The sequence below is a fragment of the Centropristis striata genome, chromosome 2, assembly GCF_030273125.1.
Source record: "Centropristis striata isolate RG_2023a ecotype Rhode Island chromosome 2, C.striata_1.0, whole genome shotgun sequence".
In the NCBI taxonomy this organism is placed as follows: domain Eukaryota; kingdom Metazoa; phylum Chordata; class Actinopteri; order Perciformes; family Serranidae; genus Centropristis; species Centropristis striata.
In genome coordinates, this window is record NC_081518.1 from 16,947,782 (window position 1) to 16,971,494 (window position 23,713).

The 23,713-nt window shown below is 37.8% G+C and overlaps 1 protein-coding gene across 2 annotated transcripts; it reads left to right on the forward strand.

The window, feature by feature from the left end:
• Nucleotides 1-23,144, forward strand: shcbp1 (SHC SH2-domain binding protein 1). Of its 2 annotated transcripts, none has more exons than XM_059347427.1 (13): nt 1-661; nt 3,133-3,354; nt 4,711-4,826; nt 6,043-6,251; nt 7,333-7,428; nt 7,513-7,743; nt 10,617-10,794; nt 13,374-13,494; nt 13,792-13,923; nt 16,244-16,362; nt 17,761-17,847; nt 21,790-21,928; nt 22,040-23,144. In XM_059347427.1, the coding sequence occupies exons 1-13, from the start codon at nt 496-498 to the stop codon at nt 22,360-22,362; spliced, it is 2,139 nt and encodes a 712-aa protein (XP_059203410.1). In that variant the 5' UTR covers nt 1-495; the 3' UTR covers nt 22,363-23,144. The 2 variants fall into 2 exon arrangements, with proteins under 2 accessions (XP_059203410.1, XP_059203400.1); XM_059347417.1 differs by having other exon boundaries at nt 4-661; nt 22,037-23,144.
• Nucleotides 23,145-23,713: the final 569 nt, after the last annotated feature.

Below are 23,713 nucleotides of genomic sequence, written 5' to 3' on the forward strand. Positions count from 1 at the left end.
GTGTTGTCATGCCAATAAAGCCAATTGAATTGAATTGAATTGAAAATTGAGAGAGAGAGAGAGAGAGAGAGAGAGAGATTTATTCATTTATTTGTTTTTTTAAATACTAGCATGTTGACTTCAAATGGCTGCTGAACACTGACCTATCGATTGACACCTGATTTGACCAATTGAGAACTTCTATGTCCAATCGCAGCCCAGCGAGCTGATGACTGGCGTTTTGTATAGCCAATATAGTTTCGTTCAGAACCCGCTCTGGTTCTGTTTCCTATTGGCTCGCAGGCGTTAGGCTATTAGGGGGCGGGACATCCTGTAGTTGTGCTGTTCTCGATTGGATGCGACCCTACGAACCGGGAATATTTTGAAACTTCAGTGGGTGTGTGCTGTGCAGTTAGCTTAATGTGTTTGTCAAACTGATAAAACTTGGTAGTACCAGTTACTGTAGAACGGATTTATTTCCTTGACGTAGTTTTAAGTAGTTCTCTATAATTCTCCATGGAGAAAGTAGCAGGGGAGAAGCAGTGTGCTGGGCCGAGGGGCAGCCTGGAGCTGGCTGACATCGTAGTGGTTGACTTGGATTCCTACGTTAACGTTGAACTGGACCAGGGCAACAACGACGGGTTGATTTCAGAAATGGGAAAAATGTCAGATATATCACAAGGTCTGTGTCATTTTTTTCTCTTCGTTGTTAAAATACTTAATAAGAGGTATACTGCGCGAATGACACATTTAGGTTAACATTACACAGTTGCGTACACAGTTCGTAGCTTTTCCGCCTCAAACCAGTGGAACCAACCGCTGTTCGTTACTGCCTGCAGACACATACAGTCTATGTGGAACCTTATTTATATACAGTCTATGTGGAACCTTATTTATATACAGTCTATGTGGAACCTTATTTATATACAGTCTATGTGGAACCTTATTTATATACAGTCTATGTGGAACCTTATTTATATACAGTCTATGTGGAACCTTATTTATATACAGTCTATGTGGAACTAATAACATAACCTAGCTAACGTTAGATGAGACAACACGGATTACCCCAACACTGAATGATCAGAGATCAAATCAACTTGTGGTACATGATCAAATTTGGCTATTGGTGCCTCATGTAAATATATATATAAATAGGGCTGCAACTAACGACTATTTTCATTTTCGATTAATCTGTCGATTATTTAAACGATTAGTTGTTTGGTCAATAAAATGAAATATCAATGAGTGCTTCCCAAACCACAAGATGACGTCCTCAGATCTCTTGTTTTGTCCACAAACCAAAGAGATATTCAGTTTATTGTCATAAAGGAACAAAGAAACCAGAAATATTCACATTGAAGAAGCTGAAATCAGAGAATTTGGACTTATTGTCTTCAAAAGTAACTTCTCCAACCAATTATTCGATTATCAAAATAGTTAACGATTAATTTAATAATCGATTATTGGTCGATTAATGTAATAATATTTGCAGCTCTAGCGTAAATCAATTCCCAGTTGCACCCAGAATCTGGTTAGTGTAGAAGGTTTATTTTTTGCTACATTTTAAATGATACATGTAGAGGAAAGTGATTTTAATGAAATATCAACAATATAAGCGTCTGTCCTGTTACTTCTTCTGACTGAAGCATTTGTCATACATGATCTATTCAATGATTCTGAGAAAGTCTTCAATGACTATAAAAGCACAGGACAAGTTAATCATGTGGGTGTTGAGTGTCCTGATAGCCCAGAGAAAGAAGCTGTTCTCTCTGCTTGTTCTGAATAAATAGAAATTATAAGTTTATTTGAAAGGGAAATTATTATCTAGAGACTGATCAAGTAAAAAAAAGTGAGCTAAAATGTTATTAAGACTAAAATATAACGTTATAATATTAAGTCTATAATACGCACATCTTTGAATAGAATTGTTAAACACTTTTATATACACTTCTAACAAAATCAATTTGAAAATGATGAATGATAATAAAAAAACAATATTGTAGTTACTGCACTCTGTTTTTGTATTGCTGTTAGAACATTCTACAGCAGAACCAGACTGCAGTAACTACATTTTTGGGGTCAAAGGTCAAATAAATTATCATGATTTTTTAGCATAAAAATGACATCATCAATACATGTAGAAATAAGTGTCATGTCACTTACCTACCTATAACAAATTTGGCTGGCAAGTTAAAACATGTTAAAAAACTTTAAAACTGTTTTTCACAGTTTGACCCTTTGCGTGGTTACTGCAGTTTTTAGATCTTTAGGCATGCTTGATTAAGATCCCCAGCACTGATCTGAACTCCATTACAAAGAGCTGTGCTAATGTTAGCTTCTGGTGGGATATACTTGCTCTGTACAAACCATAGACCAATATTTATGCAATAAAGGTAAGATATCTGCTGGCTGTGATGGGTTGTTTCTCGTCACATAACATGCGGCGTGTGTTGTGCAGTTCCAGAAGTTTAACTATGTTTATCTCGGGACGCAGATGTTGTACTGCGTTGTCAGCTTTGTCAATTGCTTTATTAGTGACACAACATGTGCACCCAGTAGGGCTGGGCGATATGGACCAAAAGTCATATCCCCATTTATTTAGGCTGAATGTCGATATACGATATATATCCTGATATTTTTTAATCACAAAATGAGAGCAGATGTTCAGTCAAAGTCATGTCAAAGTCATATGACATGTCACAAGTAGTTTTATTGAAACCATTTATTTAAGTGAACATAAATACTGTATAACAACAGGAGTACCTTTAAAAAAAAAAATCTTAGCTCCATAAAGTGAACATTTACATAGAAAAATATCTTAAACATCAAGAAATTTGACTCTGTTTTCACTTAAACACACTCATATAATCAAGTGCTTTCCAAAATCAAGCTTTAGAAACATTCTACATTAATATTATTTTCTCATTTCATAGTTTATTTTTTTTAATCAACACTAGCCCTAATCATAAATATCAAATATTATTCATTAATTATTATAAATTATAACATTATATTATATTATTGCCCAGCCCTAGCACCCAGATTAAATTCAGTGATTTATAAACACTGTATGAACATCAGCAACAACAAAGGTATAGAAGATGACTAAAATTCTCTGCAGCTCATAATGCTTAAGCTTTTCCCCAACAGCTCTGTTTCAGAATGAAGAGGAAGATGAAGATGAGAGTGAGGAGGATGATGATGGTGATTATGACGACAGTGGCACAGACCATTTTGGCTCTGAAAAGTCAGGGACTCGGCTGCAAAGATGTGAGCGCCGTGGAGGAGTCACTTCAGGTCTTCCAGACACGTTCCAGACGAGCCACCTGCTGTTCTATGAGAGGTTCAAGGCGTACCAGGACTACATGCTGGGTGACCACAGACACTCTTACATATTCTGATTGGAATACAATATAGCAACAGTACGGCTGGGCATTATATTGATAGTCATATGTAGGGCTGGGCAATATGGATTAAAAGTCATATCCCAAATATTTAGGCTGAATATCGATATACTGTGTGTGTGTGTGTGTGTGTGTGTGTGTGTGTGTGTGTGTGTGTGTGTGTATGTATATATATATATGTGTGTGTGTGTATATATATATATAGTGTATGTATATATATATAGTGTATGTGTGTATATATGTAGTGTATGTGTGTGTGTATATATATATATATATATATGTATATATATATATATTATAGTGTGTATATATATACAGTACAGGCCAGAAGTTTGGACACACACCTACTCATTCAATGCGTTTTTCTTTATTTTCATGACTATTTACATTGTAGATTCTCACTGAATGCATCAAAACTATGAATGAACACATATGGAATTATGTACTTAACAAAAAAAGTGTGAAATAACTGAAAACATGTCTTGTATTTTAGATTCCTCAAAGTAACCACTCTTTGCTTACTAGAATATAGTGATTTCACACTTTTTTGTTAAGTACATAATTCCACATGTGTTCATTAATAGTTTTGATGAATCACAATGTCAATAGTCATGAAAATAAAGGAAACACATTGAATGAGAAGGCGTGTCCAAACTTTTGGCCTTATTGAAACTGTTTACTGTTTATTTAAGTGAACATAAACTCTGTATAACAACAGTACCTTTTTTAATTTATTTTTTTAAATAAATATCTTAAATAAAAAAAGCCTATGAAATAAAATAGGCGAATCTTTTTCTGAAGTAAATATATTTATATGATAAAATAATAATGAACATTAAAAAATAAATAAATATGACAAACCCTAGTAAGGGCAGCATTTAAATATAAAGAAAAAAAACTATATCGATATATGCGATATGGTCTAATTCCATATCACATTTAAAATATATCCATATATCTTTTATATCGAAAAATCGCCCAGCCCTTGTCATATGAGACTAGGTATATATTATAATTCTGGACAGTGTTGTCTTGTCCTTGTTTTAAAGGCAGCATTACAGTAAAAAGTTGTTCTCTTCTATTATCTTAAGTCATTACATCCACTTAACTGATTTTTTAAATCAAAAATCTGATTGTGTAAATATTTTGTGAAAGCATCAATAGTCAACCTTAAACTATTGTTGCAATATTGATTTCTAAGTACTTGGTTAAAAAAAAAATCCTGATTTATTTTTTTATTTATTTGCCCAGCCCTAAATACAGATCATTCTGATTAAAATTAAAATCAATTTCTGATCTCAGTCCTTTAACAATTTGTGTGTAGGAGACTGTAAGCCGTCCGAGGTAAAGGCCTTCACAGCAGACTACCTGGAGAAGGTGGTGGAGCCGTGTGATTGGCTGGCTCTGTGGTCTACTGATGCTTTTGATGTCCTGTTGGAGGTGAGAGCCACTTACACACGATTCTGTTCATATTGTAAATGTACCATACCCCACTTGACCCTCATGCCAAACGGGTCAATGTTCACAGACTCCCTCCACTTAGACGCATGTAAAAAAAAGTTCCTTCTGAGATTTTGATTGATATTTTCAATGTAAACTTTTTCAGAACGATAATGATGATGGCTATGCACAATTACAACATTTTACTAAGTTAGCTCAAATTACATTCTGACAGGGTTGTCACGATACTAAAATTTTCAACTCGATACCGATACTCAGGAAAATATTCGATACTCGATACCATTTTTGATACCACAAGGATAAAAACAAAGACCCCCAAAATTTAACAGAAATATTTCTATTAACAAGAAAAATGCAACATGTAAAAATTAACAGAACCACAGGTTAAATATTTATGATAAAAAAACAGTTGTGCAAAAAGAAACTGCAACTATGATAACAAGCTTCAAAATAAATAAATAAATAAATATTTTGAGGTTGTATGCTGTGCACAATACTAGGCAAGCTTGATAAAATAATAATATCTTAAGTTAAGTGTTCATTCCTTGGCTAGGTATCGATACTTTTGAAAATGAGTATTGTGTCCAGATTCAACGTTTTAGTATCGATACTGTAGGAGCCATATATTGCTTTATTGATTGATTATTTTATGTTTAATTTGTTTGTCTTGTTGCCATGGTTTCGGGTCACGTGAGCACTGTAGGGGTAGGTTATATCAGAGTGTGCTTCACCTGCACGGGTGAAGGGAGCGGCGAGTCTAGGTAGCTGTAATTTTTGTTGACCGCCTTTGTTATCGCTTTTGTAATCTGCTTTGATACACGTTCGCCATAAAGTGTACACAATCAACATCATACTTGCGTGTAAAGCTGCTGATTATCATTAAAACACCTTAAACTTCTCTGGACTCAGTGGGCTTCCTTGGAGCAGCAGCAGTGCGTCAAACACATATACAGGACCTATTCTCTGCCTCACAAGCGACTTTTAAGGAACAGGAAAGCCGCAATAGATACTATTTTGAGTATCGATACTTTTGACAACCCTACATTCTAACATTCCTTATTTCCTCATATTTTATATTTTGATATTTGTCATTAAAAATTCAATTTTTGGGCTGTAGGGCAGGGTAAAAAACAAAATAAAAATGTCAAATGAAAAGTGGAACTTCTTTAAAGTGAACATCGGTTTATGATTTCAGGTGTGTAATGTGGACTGGAAGGATCTGAAGGCGTGTGTGAGGCTGGTGCTGCCCCTGCAGTGTGATACCAAAGTCTGTGAACTCACTGAGGAGGCCATGAAGTCTCTGCTGGAGGCCACTCAGCACAAAATCCCCCTGCAGGAGCTCCAGGTGGTTTATGATCAGTCTGGAGACTTTGATCAGACCGCGCTTGCTCTTGAGCACCTCAGGTGGGACTCCTGAGTTGATCCTGGCCGAGTTATGGTTTGGCGACATTTTTAACAGTCAGTCAGTCTACGTCAGTGGTTCTCAACCTTTTTTCAGTGATGTACCCCCTGTGAAATATTTTTTCAGCCAAGTACCCCCTAACCAGGGCAAAGCATTTTTGGTTAAAAAAAAAAAGACTTAAAACAGAGCGCTGTACCATCAGTGTCTGATTTATTAACCCATTTAAGGCGGGAAAGCATTACCGCATTTCTACCATTAAAACCGGGATCGCTGTTGCGTTATTCTGCTATTAAAGCCGGGAAAGCAGATACGTCGTTTTGTAGTATTTGTAGTTTTTTCCACCTATTTTCTGTCTCTTGGCCAATGAAATGCATCAGAATACATGTGGGAGTGTCGCAATGCAACATGGGACTTTTCCAGAACTTTGAAATCATGGCGGAAGACGACTATAGGGGAGGAGCTCAGATATAACAGCTATAAGCTGTCTACTGAGGCTGAAAAATCTATTATTTAGTAGGAAGCGTTGACACTTGTGTTGAATTTCCAGAAAAACGTCAGGTTTTAGGGGGTCATTTTAAAATCGCTTTAAAACTGTTTTACTGGTATATTTTCCAGGCGTTTTAGGCCTAAATGAGTTAAACTTTGGAACTGATAAACACATACAAAATTCAAACATAAAAACTATTTTTAAGTGTTTTAAATGTTAATAATCCATGACTTTATTTATTGCAAATATTTCTCATCACTAAAATGTAGTGATTCAAACTAATGTAGTAAAAACAGTGAGCATATAACCATTTAAAACTATAACTGCTACGCTTCAACCACGACTCCATCTTTGAGTTTTCCAGTGATTGACAGGTGATGCCAGGTGGGGGACATTGGGTTTTTAGGATCAGGAAATTGAATGTAAAATTCATTTTATGAACTTGTACTTATATTTTCCTTAACTATTTAGATTTTTGCATGGATGCTACTTTTTAAATGTGTATTTTAAAATCTCACGTACCCCCTGGGTTGCCTTCAAGTACCCCCAGAGGTACGAGTACCCCCATTTGAGAACCACTGCTCTACGTTTTGCAGATTTTTCTATAAACACATCTGGAGACAGTGGGATGAGGAAGATGAAGATGATGACTTCGACTACTTTGTGCGCTGCGTGGAGCCTCGTCTCAGACTGTGAGTACACTTTGTGTTTGGGTGATGATTTAGTATTTATAAGTGTTGTTTCATTCATGAATCCTATTTGGTGTCTTCTCTCAGCTACTATGACATGTTAGAAGACAGAGTCCCAGCAGGCCTGGTGGCAGAGTACCAATCCTTACTGGAAAACTGCTCCCAGTGCTTCCAGCAGTTCTCTGTGCTGCGTAGCGGCCTCAGCACCGACTCAGACTCGGAGCTGGACAACGTGTCCATGGTGGAGGGCCTGAAGCTCTGTGACCAGCTGGAGAAGTTCAAACGTAAGCTGCACCTCATCGAGAATCCCCTGTTGAGGTAAGGGATGTGTTGACATTCTCCATTAAATGCCAAATTCCTCTCAACCCAACCCTCACCTCTCTCTCCACCCTTATTCCAAAAAAGTTGGGACGTTGTGAAAATTGTAAAAATAACAAAATACAAGATCCAAATCTTTTGCGACAAACATTCAATTCAATTCAACACAGTACAAAGACAAAATAGAATAGAATAGAAATTAGGGCCGGGACTTTAACGCGTTAATTAAGATTAATTAATTACACAAAAATTAACACGTTAAAAAAATTGACTCATTTAAATCGCACTTGAACATGAAGGAAGAAGCTGATGAGAGCGCTTTGGTTGGCCCCTTGGATGATGGGAAATTTTGTTACAAAAACCAACGGATGGAAGCGTCGATAAGAGCATGGTTGTGTTGCTATGCAACAAGGAATTCACATATCACCGCAGCACATCCAGCCTCAAGTATCACCTCAATGCAAAACATATAGCAGCTAGTGGCTAGTGTGGTAGCTAGCGTGGATTGTGTTTTACTTAAAAAACCAAAGTATTATAGTTTACAGAAGGTCTACCTACCTATAGGCTACCTGAATTTATGAAATGTACTATATTTCTAAATATGCTATTGCTACACTTACACTTACACTGGCAAAAAATGCACTGGTCTGTTGGACTTGAACAAAAATAAACAATATTTTTGTTGCTTAAGCTTATGTATTCAGTCATTATTCAATGGTATACTAAAGATCCATGTGAAAAAAATTACTTCTCACTGTTCTCAGGTCAAATATTTATATGCGATTAAAATGCGATTATTTTCGATTAATTAATTACAAAGCCTCTAATGAATTAGATTTTTTTTTTTAATCGAGTTCCAGCCCTAATAGAAATACTTAATTTTAAATTGTGTTCGTCACAGCAGCTCCCAAACGACAAATCAGACAGAAATGGCAAGAGAAGAGAAAAACATTTGAACACTATACATATGGTCACATCAAAAAGAGAAAAAACTTTAACACTATACAGTTTATATTTTAACACAATGTACATGGGGTATGAATAATAGTTAAATAATCAGTGACAGTAAAATAAAAACCAAGTAACCTTAAACTGAAAAACCAAGTTACTGTTCAATAAAAAAAGGAAAAAAAAGAAAATATGTAAGCAATATATAAATCTAAAACCTAAAATATGGAACACTTAATCTGGGAGACTTTTGTTTTCGTTAATATATACGCCCTTTTAGATTTTGTTGCATTCTGTCTCCCCAACATTTATGAAATTGGGGTTGTTGGTGTGTCTGCACATCTTTTTGTTCTTAGTTTATGTGAATTAAAGATGTAATATAACCCAATCAAAAACAGCAGTGATACTAGGCTATTTCTATTAAATATATTGGGTGGAAATATTTCAGCAGATTGCAAGTGGGTCCCAGAGCTCCATGCTGCCCCACGAAAACTAAAGAAATAACGAAAACTAGAATTGGAAAAACATTTTCATTAACTGAAATAAAAATCAAAACGAGAGTTTTTAAAAAAACTATAACTTACTGAAACTGTATTGTGTGGTGACAAAACTAACTAAAATTATAGTGAAAATGTCCTTCATTTTCATCTTTGTTTCATACACAATCCAGTGTTTCTATTTCTCCACAGCTGAGTGTGTGTATTCCTGCTTTGTGGGCTTCCGGGAGAAGCGCGGGTGAAATAACCGCAATGACACCATATCAAGAGCAACTTCTCAGCTTTCAGAAAACATTGGAAATTTTTGGATAGCGTAATCTGTTCAGTTATAATGGTAATCTGAAGTGCGCTTGAGCAAATATGTCGCCGGTGCAACACTCTGTAAACTTTGGATGTTGGATAAGCCGAAGGGAAAAAAAGGCAAAATTTATTATGACCTCTTTGATTCTCGCACCCAACACAGCCCGTTACAAAAAAACTAAAACGATCACTAAAACTAATGAAAACTAAACTAAAACTAAGCATTTTCAAAAAATTTAATAAATTAGAACTAGCAAACTCACTCTAAAAACTAATTAAAACTAACTGAATATTGAAATTTGAAAACCAAAATTCACAACGAAATTAAAACTAAAACTAGGTGCTGAAAGGAAGAGCATCACTTCCCAGAGAGAGAGGATGAAGGCAGTCTTCCTTTTATTACAGTGAAACAAAGCCCCATAGTTCTGCTCTGTTCATTCGCCTTATGTGCTGTTAAAAACATGTGTACTAGTTAGGACAACCTGAATTGTTATAACTTGATATCTCTATTTTGGCAAATTCTTTCGAAATTATTTTTATTGGATTTTCCTTGGATGCATAATTATATCAGCTGTCAGAGCACACATCAGTATCCAATGCATCCATAGACTAGGCAAGTACAAAATGAATATAAACACCAAAATTATATAGTAAAAATATACAAAAGCAAACAGAAAATAAAGAAATAAATGAAGATAACCATATATAAGAAAATAAAAAAATAAAGAGGGACATAAGTTGTTTTACAAATCCAATAAAGCCATCCCACGTCTTGTGAAAGTTCTGCAGAGCAGCATTAACAGTAAACCTGATTTTTTTTTTTTTCTAGTTTAAGATCGCACATAATACAGTAGTATTCTTCCAGTTCAACAAAATCAACCGCCGCGCTAATAAGGAGGAGAATGCCATAATAATCTTGCGTTGACAGGAAGTCATACATATTTTTTCTGAGCTTACACCAAAAATGGCAATAAGGGGGCAGGGAGTAACACATTTTTTAAATAGTTTAGAGAATAAATCAAAGAAAGATGACCAGAATTGGTCCAATTCAGGGCAACCCCTATGTTGGCAAATTCTATGATTCTCTAGTATCACATCATGGCCTTACCTTCATCACCCCCTCTCCAGGTATGTGCTTGGCTACAGAGGTAATACAAGGCAACAGTGTGTGCAGAGCCGTGGGCCTAGAGCATCAGGTATGAAGGTCGTCCATGTGGTCACAGCCTCCTGCAGCACCATCCAGCTCCAGTCCCTCATCACTAACAGACTTCTGGCTCTTTGTTCTTCTGAGGACACTGAGATTCAGGTCAGTACCACACACACACTTATGCTACCTACCTATACATCAGAAGACTTTGAAAAGATTTGGAAAAGACTCCTGGAATCAGCTCATACCTGCTCACATCTAAAGACAAGTTTTTAGAGTTTCTAGTCTCACACTGAGATTTTAGACAGTCAATCTTTCAGGGTCACTATTTACAAGACTACAACTAGATTTTAGCAGTTTTTTCCTACCATGCAATTTTTCCCACATCATGCTCTTAGTAAAAACTTACAAATGGAGGAGAAGCAGCTTTTGGCTCCAGCTGCTCTAGTGTGTTCAGTGGTTTGTGTTTGGAAAAAAAAGAAAAGAGGATGAGACAAAATGCCTCCTCACAAAGCTGAAAAAGGATTTCTGTTTTTCTGACATGAAAAGTTGACTATTTTACAGTAAAAATAGATATAAGGAAGAATAAAGGAAAGGAACATTTAGAAATGAATTCATTATATACATTTATGTCCTATTTAATTATAATGTGTTCAATTGAATAATTATATTTATCAGCTCTATCAACTTTCATTTAGTTATTCATACATTAAGCATTGATTATTTATTACTTATCTATATATATATTTATTTATATATTTTAACTGGGTCTCCTTACTGTTCTCTTTAAGAAAAAGCGGCCCCAAAAATTCGCTTGCGGCCGTAAATATATGACATCACTATATTTTTATTTAGGACTGAGCTTACTAGCATTATTGTGATGTTCCTTTTTTCTGTGGAAGTGGTTTTACTGGCCGGTCTGGAACCGGGGACCTTTCCCCCTCTCATCTATTGGTTGGTGATTGTGTTACGTCACTGAGACTTGATATAATATCAAACACGTTTGACATGATCCAAACCCAAGACTAGGAAAAGACTGATATGAGACAGAGCAGATTACTACCTTAAATTTAACCATGGAGATGACGGGAGTAAGTAAGTAAGTAAGTAAAATTCATTTATAGAGCACTTTTCATAGATACAATCACAAAGTGCTTTACATCAGGGATAAAATGCAGTAAAATATAGAGTTAACAGAAATAACACACAATAGCACAAGAACATGTAACTTCACATATGCCCGGGAAACATCAGCATCAGGGAAAAGCTTGCCTAAAGAGATATGTTTTAAGTTCTCTCTTAAAACTGTCAGTGGACTCTATGCTGCGTAAGGTCAGTGGAAGTGCATTCCAGAGGCGAGGGGCACTGGCCTGGAAAGAGCAGTCACCTCGCGTTATAAAATGGGTCCAGGGGACCATCAAGAGTTTTTGATCTGACGACCTTAATGAACGTGAGGGAGAGTAGGGTCTCAGCAGTTCAGCAATGTACACGGGAGCTTGATCATTTAGGGCTCTAAAAGTAAGTACTAAAATCTTAAAATGAATCCTAAAATTAACTGATAGCCAGTGTAAAGAGTATAAAATTGGGGTGATATGATCTCTTTTCCTAGCTCAAGTTACGAGCCTTGCTGCCGCGTTCTGCACAGTCTGAAGGCGATTTACAGCTTTTTTGTTAAAACACATAAAAAGAGTGTTGCAATAATCAATGTGAGATGACACAAAGGCATGAATTATCATTTCCATTTCAGTTTTTGAGATCATCGTCCTCAGTTTAGCGATATTCCGGAGATGATAAAAGCAGTTCTTCACCAACTGTTTACAGTGGTGGTCCAGGGACATGTCCTTGTCAAACACAACTCCTAGGTTACGTAAGCTAGGTTGAACAGAGGGACCTAACTGACCTAAATGCTGCTTTATGAGGGGAATAGCAGTATCTGGGGCAATAATAAGTTTCCGTTTTGGCAGAGTTCAGTTGAAGGAGGTTATTATTTACCCATTTTTTGATGGCAGTCAAACAGGCTGTTAAGTTATCTAATTGTGTAGCTCTGTCTGCTTGAAAGAGCAGTAGAGCTGAATATCATCAGTGTATAGATGATAAGAAACATCACTGAACTCACCGATAATCTGTCCAAGAGGGGTCATGTAAAGTAAGAAGAGTAAAGGGCCAATGACTGATCCCTGTGGGACCCCACAGACTAGCTCTGTCGGGTCAGATAAGGACTCATTGACATGGACCAAAAAACTCCTGTCAGTCAAGTAGGACTGGAACCAATTCAAGACGGTACCAGAAATCCCAAAGATGTCTCTGAGTCTATCTATTAAGATTTCATGATCTACCGTGTTGAATGCAGCGGTGAGATCTAAGAGTACCAGAACTGTAAATTGACCAGAGTCTGCTGCCATCAGGACATCACTTGAAACTCGAGTTAAGGCAGTCTCAGTGGAGTGCTTTTTCCCAAAACTTGATTGGAAGGTGTCAAAGATAAGATTTGCCTCCAAGAAGGCATTTAATTGTTCAGCTACTACCTTTTCCAGGACCTAAGCTCGAAAAGGGAGCTTTGAAATGGGCCTATAATTTTTTAAATCAGCAGGATCTAAGTTTGGTTTCTTTAATTTAGGTTCCACTGCTGCTTGTTTAAAGGAGATTGGGACAACACCAGTTTTGAGAGATTGATTTATAATCGCTACAATGCAGGGTCCAATAGAGCTAACAGTTTTATGATTTATATGTGTGTGTAGTTCCATAGAGAGCCAGTGTCAGCAGTGGAAACATGCCATCAGGGTGATGTGGTTATTGTCCTCCCAGGGATCTACAGTGTCAGCAGCACCATTTTCCTCCCAGATTCCATCACTATAGAGGGTAAGTCACTCTTACCACTGACATCATCAGAGGTGATCAGTTTTTTTTTTTTTTTTTACAGACTTTCATGTTTCTTCTTAGTCACATAAGCCATGAGCCATAATGCAGTAAATGTGGACTGAATTGTCCAAAACTGGAAGGCTACCCACCTGGGCTATCATACTTAGACACATCCAGGGGTTCATCCTGTTGCAGACAAGTTGCTGTATAATCTCCAGGAATTGTGATTTGGAAGTTTTCTAAAATACTACTGTCATCGTTGAGACTGACTGTGTTCTTGTGATGTTTGTGTGCCAGGATTTGGGCTTCCTGATGAAGTTGTGATTGAAAAGAAAAACAAGGGCGACTCATTTGTGGAGTCCACAGGAGCTGAAGTTAGACTTTCCAACATAAAGTTCATCCAACACGATGCCATCGAGGGCATTCTCTGTGAGTATACCTTCATCAATGTGGTGGCCCTTCATTGTTCCTCATTTTATTATAAAAATGCAATCATCCAGTGTCATTAAAACAAAGGTTATGACTTTCGACACTTCAGCTTTCAGTTAAACCGAGTCCCGTTTTAACAATAATCTTTCAGTTCTGTAACGTCGTCAGCTGTTTCACAGGCATCTGTTTCATGAAATCTATTTAATTTACATAAATCTCTCATAAATCATGTCTACATTCTCAGTGTCTTGGCCACAAAGGATGCTGAAGGTGGAGTAGTCTGGATTGCAGTTTTCTTTTCTGAACAATGCATAAATAATAAAATACGATTAATAAATCTAAAACTCATCTAAAACTAAACATAGCAGAGAGAAGAATTGCTGCTGATCTTGTTGATTCGCCCTGTACAACATCAGGAAAATCAGACCCTATCTGACCGAGCAATTGACACAACTCCTGGTTCAGACCCTTGTGTTATCCCGCTTAGACTACTGCAACTCGCTACTGGCGGGTCTTCCTACTGCACCACCAAGCCTCAGCAGATGATCCAGAACGCGGCTGCACGTCTGGCCTTCAACCAGCCCAGGAGAGCACATGTCACTCCGCTCCTCATCTCTCTGCACTGGCTCCCGGTCACAGCCCGCATCAAATTCAAAGCCTTGTCTCTTGCCTACAAAATAGCAACGGGCACAGCCCCTTCTTATCTAAACTCCTTTGTTCAGGTCCACAAACCCTCCCGTCCACTACATTCTTCCTCCACCGCTGAAGGGCTCTACGTCTCAAACCAGACTCTTCTCCTCTGTAGTGCCCCTATAGGTGGTGGAACCAACTTCCAAACTCCATCTGTTCTGCTGAGTCCTTCTCAATCTTTAAGAAGAGACTGAAGACCAACTCTTTACTGAACACCTTCACTCTTGAGCTACACTGACGACTACGACAAGTATCGCACTGACCACTCTTGCGACCGAAAAGCATTGACGTCCTGATGGACTCAAACTTAACCCACGGCACTAACTCTTGCTGTGTTGCTTGACTTCATCCTGGCTTGTGTTGTATTAACTCTTTTGGACAAAAGCATCTGCTAAATGACATTGTAGAATTGTAGGATTGTAGGAGGAACATCAGCCCGACTTCCTTAATTATATTAGAAGCTTAAAGTGTAGTTCTGTCATGTCCTCTGTCATTAGCCCCTTTCATAGAGCCGTTTCATGCCGGGACATTTACGGCTCTGTAACGTCTCTCCTCCACTATGAATGCACCCGAAGCGGGATGCCAGGATCAAATGATCCCAACAATTTTCAGCCCCCAGAAGTAGTCACAGAGGCGGAAAATTGGTGGGACTGTTGGAAGCAGGACCAGTATGAACAGGCCATCTGGGCGAAGTCACGCGTGATGTCTAACAGACACACCTTCCACTTGGTCCGACAGTCATCCAATCACAGTCACTGTTCACTGCAGCCGCCGTCGCTAACTGTGCACAAAGGACGTTAACAGCTCCTGGGGAAGTTTTACACAACTTATGAGTTGATGTTATAAAGAATATGTTTATTTTACTCACATTAACTACCATGCTCTGCAGCAAACAGTTTCTGCAAACAACAAATCTCAAACTATAACTAGTCGCCTGATGCAAAACGTATTGCTAGCACTGCGCTTACAAGCAAATAATGTGACGTTTTAATTAATCTATCAAATGTTAGTAAAAGCTTTTCTCTGAAGCCCAAAGAAAAAGCTGAAATATATAGAGCCAACCCCCAGAATAAGCTCAGTATTACTCATACAAACACGTTAGCATGAATATTAAGCTATTTAACCTGCCAGTTAAAAGACCTCTCGTTTTTAACTACCTAGCTAATTTGCTATTAACAGCTACACAAATCTCTTTGACAAACATTCCGTTACCAAGACATGAAAACATACCTTTATCTTGGCGTTTTTTCTCCTCTTCCTCTTTCTTTGCTCTGACTGCCACTGAAGGATATGTCCTTTTTTTTGCGACATTGTTTTGCCTCAAACTACCTACGCTTTGGATGCACAGTGCGCACTGCACGGCAGGAGGCCCACATTACCACTGCAGCGGAGCTTCGGCATTAAATAGAGGCAGTAAGAAGCACGAGGCCTACATCAGCAGCAGCACTCTGTTGACATAAAATTGTGTCATCATTACTGTCAGAAGTAGTAAGCGTAAGCTCCACATTCACACAAACAACCTTTATGGCTGCTCTAAAGAATATGGAAACTGTTGTGTCCATATCCACTAGAGCTGTCTGCTGCTGATATTGTATGATAAACTGTTAACATGTCGTTTGGTTTCTACCAGGTGTACGTCAAGGGACTCTGAATATGGAGAACTGTGTGCTGCAGTGTGAGACCACAGGAGTGATCGTCCGAACATCAGCCAGCCTCACAATGAATATGTGTGACCTGTATGGCTCAAAGGTGTGTGTGTGTGTGTCAGAGGGGCATTTGGTCATTGAGGTCTTTTTTATGAGATTACAATCTATGTTGACTGACGACATGTTGATTCTTCATCACCTCAGCTGCAGCTGCAGCTACCTCTTTACTAAACATTTCTTCATATACAGTCAATCCCATACAAAAAACTCCTATTGCTATGTCAATCTTAGATCACTTTGGCAAGTATCTGGATAAAAGATCCCTCAGTCCGTCAACAAGTGAAAACTTTTCTGTTAATTTAACCGCACAACTGATTTATTAACGAGCCGGAGGCCGAAGAGTAAGAAGGAGTCGCTGGATTTTGTCTCCAGTCGCTTTCTTGAAAAATAGTCACTAAGGGGGTCTGAAAAGTTGCTGAATTTAGCAACAAAGTCGCCGGCTTTTGCAAATGGCGTTTGTTGTTGTCATGTAGAGCAGTAGTTCTCAACCTCTTTAAGTCGCGACCCCCAATTTAACATGCATGTTGTCCGCGACCCTCCCTCACTGAACAGAATTTCACACGCGCAGTTCAGATCATACAAACTCAATTGATATGACAAATTTTGGACAAATAATGAAGCAGACAACAACTTAAAAACCTCTCTGACCAAAATGACCAAAAAAGTACATAAAATTAAGCAAAAAAGGACTCAAATTGACCAAAAAATGACCACAAAAACAAACAAAATGACAAAAAAAGACACAAAATGGCCCTAAAAAGAAACAAAATTACCAAAAAAAAAGGCCCATAATGACTAAAAAAAAAAGACATAAAAAGACCAAAAAAAGGACACAAAATGACCCAAAATGACCAAAAAAGACACAAAATGACCAAAAAAAGACACAAAATGACAAAATGGCCAAAAAAAGACACAAATTGACAAAATGGCCAAAAAAAGACACAAAATGACAAAAAAAAAAGACAAAATGACCAAAAACTCTAAAAAACATTAACACAGTGGAGACAGAGCTGACTTCCAAAATGATTTGGCGACCCCCAGAAATCATTTCGCGACCCCAAGGTTGAGAATAGCTGGTGTAGAGTACTACGTCACATCCTGCTTAGCGATCTATCCAATCAGTAACCAGGCTGTTTTCAGGGGAGAAAAAAGACCCTGCTCTTCTACAGGGACTAAAAAAGTCCTGACAAAAGGCCGCTCCAGACTGCCCGTATTCAAATTAGAGGTGTTTTGGCAAGTGAGACCCGCCTCATTCTGGGTATTGCCCGGTAGTGGAAACAGCCCTAATAGGCGCCATCTTTGGGACAGGTATCCAGTTCTTATAATACATCCATGAAGGAAGAATAGTAGCATGACTGTATACATACACACACACACACACACACAAATGAAATAGTGGGCTGATACTGCCTGGTTAATGTAAAATCTGTGTTTTCTGCAGGGGGCAGGAGTTGAGGTTTATCCCGGCAGCGTTTGCAGTCTGCTGGGTAACGGTATCCATCACTGTAAGGACGGAATCCTGATCAAGGTAAGGAAAGAATGATGCTTACATTTCGTTCTTGATGTGAAAACTCACAACAGTTTTACAACCAACCACAGCAGCAATGCAGCCAGTAGGAGGGCCTGGAGTGAGGTCAGGTGGTTATGAGCTAACATAGATAGCGGAGAATATTATCAAATTAAAATTAGGGTTGTCACGATACTAAAATGTTCAACTCAATACCGATACTCAGGAAAATATTCAATACTCGATACCATTTTCGATACCACAAACATAAAAGCAAAGACTCCAAAATTTAACAGAAATATTTTTATTAACAAGAAAAATGCAACATGTAAAAATTAACAGAACCACAGGTTAAATATTTATAATAAAAAACAGTTGCAAAAAGAAACTGCAGCTATGATAACAAGCTTCAGGTCTGAGGTAGTGCAAAAAATAAATAAATACAATAAACAATAACAATCAGAACAATATATTCGGCTGTGTGTTTATTTGTTTATTTATTAAGGATCCCCATTAGCTGGTACCTTAGTAACCAGCTAGTCTTCCTGGGGTCCACAGGAACAGCACAGAATATACAGAAAAAACATATTCTCAATTTATCAAACATTTACAGGTAAGGTCAATCACAATAAACTTAAAAAGGGTAAGAAAGGTAAGAACAACATTTAAAAATGTACAGCTTGTATAAAATAAAATTTCAGTTTCTTTTTAAATACCTGTTTACTTTCAGTGCAACAGAGGTAGTGAGGCAGATTATTCCACAGAGTAATTGCTCTATAGATAAAAGATCGCGATAAGGCCTTTGTTCTTGGGTGAGGCACTTCAAGCTGACCGTTACTGGACCCTCTAGTGCTATAGTTGTGTTAAAGTAGTAGTAGTATAGTTGTGTTGTGTTGTAATTAAAAAGTCAGGCGCTTCATTAATCAAGACTGACTGAAACATTACAGCAGTGCTTGATGCTAACCTGTTATCTACCATCAGCCATGAGAGGGAATCATGCATGCGGTTAACATTAGACCGGGTGGAGCAGCCCAATACCAACCGTGCAGCCTTGTTTTGGGCAATCTGCAGCTTTTTGAGCTCAGTTTTAGCAGCAGATGCCCAGACCACAGAACAATAGTCTAGGTGGCACAACACCAAACTCTGCACTATCTGACACATGAGGGGTCGAGCAACAAAGGAAGCACATTTCCTAGAGATACCAACAGCTCTTCCCATTTTTAAGATAATTTGACTAATGTGATTACTGAAGGAAAGCCTAGAATCCAACATTACACCCAGTAGTTTAACAGCCTCTACTTGTTCCACAGTTATATTATTTAACTGTAAATCCAGCTTTGGGCTACAAGATAACTTATTACTGTGCCTATTAAAATGCTTTTTGTTTTGAGATTGTTAAGGACTAACTTATGACAAGAAACCCAGTCATGCAGAATTTGCAGTTCCTTATTAAGAACATCATTCAATTCGCTGCATGAAGGCGCAGCATAATACAAGGTGGCATCATCGGCATAAAACACAATTTCTGCTCTCTCAGTAGCCCAAGCAAGATCATTAATGAACACAATGAACAGTAACGGTCCAAGGCAGCTGCCCTGAGGCACACCACATACTAAATCCCCACTGTTTGATATACCACCATTTAAATGCACCTGTTGTGATCTAGATGACAGATAGTTATAAATCCACATTAAAGCCAGTGGGCCAAAACCATAACATTCAAGTTTTTTTATCAGAAGAGCGTGATAAAGCAGATCAAAGGCAGCAGTAAAATCTAGCAGCACAGCCCCCACCATTAAAGAATTGTCAATAGCTCTAAACCAGTCATCAGTCATTTTTATCAAGGCAGTGGACGTGGAGTGGCCAGCTCTGTAGGCTTGCTGAGACATAGTTATCAAGTTATTTGTAAAAAAAATAATCTTGAATTTGCATATATACAACTTTTTCCGTGATTTTACTCAGGACTGGTATTATGCTAATTGGTCTGGAGTTGCTCTCATTAAAAACCTTTTTTTTTATCTTTGGGTATTGGGACAATTTTGGCTGTCTTCCACAACAAAGGAGTTTTGCAGACACATAAACACCTATTAATGATATAGGTCACAGGAGATGAAATACAGCTGGCAGTAATCCTTAACAGTTTACTTTCCAGATTATCTACACCCGCTAATTTATTGTCAGGAAGAGAGCAGAGAAGCTTTTCCACCTCTTTGACTTCAACCTGGTGAAATTCAAAAGTGCATAATTTGTCATTCATTATAATATTCGTAATTATGTCCTTTGATTTATGGTTATCTGAGGTATCCATGGTTTCTCTAAGTTTCTTTATTTTTTTTATAAAGAACTTATTAAAATGATTAGCAATGTCATTTGGCTTAGTGAGAGCAAAACCATTTGATTCAACAAAGGGAGGACAAACATGAGTTTTGCGACCCATCATTTCATTAAAAACACTCCAAAGATTTTTCCCCTCATATTTAGCAGTATTTAATCTTTGTTTATAGTAATCCCTCTTTTTCATTTTATTTAATTTTGTGACTTGATTGCGCAAAGAGCAAAACTTGCGTCTGTCTTCAATTAATCCAGACCTTTATAGCAACTTATTTAGCAGCGTCTCTCTCTGTCATTAAATTCATTAAAGTGTTATCAATCCATGGAGCTCTTTTATGTTTGACTGAAAACTTTTTTAAAGGAGCATGCTCGTCAACAATTTTCATGTATTTGGACATAAATAAGCTAAGTGCAGCCTCAGGGTCATCCTCACTATATACATCACTCCAATTTATACTTGATATATCTTTGATAAAATAGTCTTTGTGAAATTTTTTATATGAACGAGTATAAATAACATTTGCTCTGACTTTCTGAAGCTTTGTCTTTCTGGTAACAGCAATTATGTTATGGTCGCTAAAACCAATTGGCACAGAAACAACTTCAGGGCATAGATCAGGAACATTAGTATAGATGTGATCAATACATGAATTCAGGGTGATACCGTCGTTGTCTATACTATTTCTGGTGGGCAGAGTGACAATCTGATACAGGTTACAAGCATTCAAAATAGAGAGGACCTTGTTCTTGTTTGTACCAGGCTTACCCAACCAATCTATGTTCATATCACCTAATAGGTAGATTTCATTATTCATATCAGATAACTTATCAAACATATTACACAGATCATTAAGATATAGAGCATCAGCACTAGGAGGACGGTAGAAACAGCATACTAAAATAGGCTTAAGGTGCGATACATAGACTTGTACACAAATAGCTTCAATATCATCTTTCATTAAATCATAACGTACTTTGGCAGGAAAAATATTCTGAACATAGATGGCCACACCTCCTCCAAACTGATCCCTGTCTTTTCTAAAAATAGTGAACCCCTCAATATTTACATCCATGTCGGTCAAAAAATCATTAAGATGTGTGTTGCTGTTTAGTTGCAAAATAACACTTTTCAGTCACCAATATTTATGTAAACTTATTAACTCTATGCTTATGTATACTGACACTGTCAATTAACGTAAAATGGGCATACTACGTGCCTGATTTATTTATTTATTTACGTTGCTTATAATCATTAACGTGACGTCAGCCTTTAATTGCTAGCTGCGGCTAATGGCTAATAATAACACGGCCAACATTAATGCGAGCCACCGGCCACGATGACGTCAGTAATAGGTCAGTTTGAAATGAAAGACTCTAACCTGTCGAAATTCACTGTAAAGCGTGTTGCTCCTTAAGATGTTTCGCCAAGTTTGAAGTTCAATACTTGATGTTCAATACTAATTGAGTATCGTATCCGGATACAAAGCTTTAGTATCGATACTTTTTGGAGTATCGATACTTTTGACAACCCTCATTTAAATACAATCAGGAAAAAAATATATATATTTGGGGATTCTTTATCACAAGGACCTGGAAAAAAAATTACGAAATGTGTATTTTCTGTGTGTGCAGGATTTTGCCGATGAGTTTGATGTGATGCCGTCAATCACCATGGAGAACAATGTGATCCACAACAATTCAGGCTACGGGGTGATTCTAGTGAAACCCAACAACGGGGAACAGCACGGACCTCCTGTGGACAGAAGTGAAGGTAGGGGAAGCCCAAAACACAGGAACAGGACACGGAAAAAAATGAGGTTGTGGATAACAAGTTAGTCTGCATCACAGAATTGGTATGAGACGGAGCTTTTGTCCGCAGGAGACCCAGCAGGAGCGACAGCTGAGGACAAAGCACAGGAAGGTGTTGCTGACCCCGTCCTCATCTCCACAACATCCACAACAGACCCGAGCAGAAGCAGTTCAGCAGACGTTCCGCCCGAGGCAGCAGTCAACAACAGCACGGGTGCAGACATTGCCTCCACCTCAAGCAGGAAGTGGCAGTTTGGTCATCAGCTGAGCAGGAACAAGGAAACGTCCTCCAGCCGACCCGTCCAGGATCTGATAGACCACCAGATCTTCGTCTCCATTCAGGGAAACCAGTTCAGACGGAACGGCATGGGCGACTTTGGCACCTTTTTCTACTGACGAGTCACTTTCTAAAGGTCCTTTCATAGTTTGTGATGAGAGCCGCATGTTTTAGATGATTTCTTTTGCTTGTCTAAAAATAGATATTTCTGATTCACAGCCATCACTTGAAGTGTTCTGCAGACACCATCATAATGCTCCTGTGTTGACAGGAAGTGTTGTGATCAGTTAGAAGTTGTCAGTGTATTTGTAAAGCACTCTGAACTTCTACCTGTTAGACGGTAAATAGATCCCCACATTGGAACTTGGACCAATGCTTTTATCATATTTATTATTTTTTGCTCCAGAGGGTATATGTTTTTTTTCAAATGCTAGAAATCCACTGGTAATTTTAAATGCAGCTTTTTGGCTCCACTTAAGATATAATGAATGTTGTTTTCTTGTTGAAAGCTGTGCACAGATGTTTCCTTTGGTTGTTATTGGATGTGAGTTTCACATGGTGCCTGGATTGTTTCAGAAGGTGGTGATGTATTTTGTGGTTGAGGGAAGTCTTGGGGCTGACAGGCTCTAACACTAGAAACTAAGTGAAGATGGACTGAGATGGTTTTGTATATACACCGACTCATTATGAGCCTTTGGTTTAAAGTTCTACTCGTGGAAATGGTAAATATAATGAATATCTGTTAACCTCTATGTGGTGGTGCAGTATATTGTTTGCTGAAACCTTACTAAACTTAAGGCTATGGATCATTCATTATGCACATTGATTTTAACATGAATGACTTCACTTGACCTTTTTTCATGTCCTCCACAAGCTGGAATATTAAAAATCTTTGAAATGAGCAGTGACTCAACTAGTTATTTTTCTGATATAGTTTGATGAAACAATAAAAGATCTGATCAGAGGCGTCAGATCACTATGCAGCTATTACACCTGCATAGTGATCTGACAACAAAACACCTTGAAATGTTCAGTTAATCTGAAATAAATACAAATTTTAAGGAAACTTTTCTTATTTCTCCAAATTGACTAAACTTTCCTGTTTAAACTGTATTGGAAATACTACCTCTCGAGTGAGAATATGAATCAAAGATCACGTCTGGTTTCTTTTAGTTTTCTTTATTATCAGACATCAGAATACACTGCCTAGGTACAGCAGAGGAGAACTTTGTCCAGTGTTAAAGGCTGAAAAAGGTGTCCATCTCCACAATTGTAACAACCCACATCTTCAACGCATAGAGCATGTTTTACGTGAACGCGCACGCTGCTCGGTCTACTTTTAACATTAAAAGGATACAACTTATACTGTTTATATTCTGCCTCACAAACACCTCTAATATCTGACAAATCCCAGATTCTACAGTATATTATTTCTGGTTTAAACCGGCTGTTCATAGGTCATACTGGGGC

Bases quoted from the DNA above. Each gene is read 5' to 3' on its own strand.
- shcbp1 (XM_059347417.1), top strand. From the start codon at position 496: ATGGAGAAAGTAGCAGGGGAGAAGCAGTGTGCTGGGCCGAGGGGCAGC. The intron at 3,355-4,710 runs GTGACCACAGAC...ATTTGTGTGTAG, and splicing joins GTACCAGGACTACATGCTGG to GAGACTGTAAGCCGTCCGAG. The intron at 16,363-17,760 runs GTGTGTGTGTGT...TGTTTTCTGCAG, and splicing joins GTGACCTGTATGGCTCAAAG to GGGGCAGGAGTTGAGGTTTA.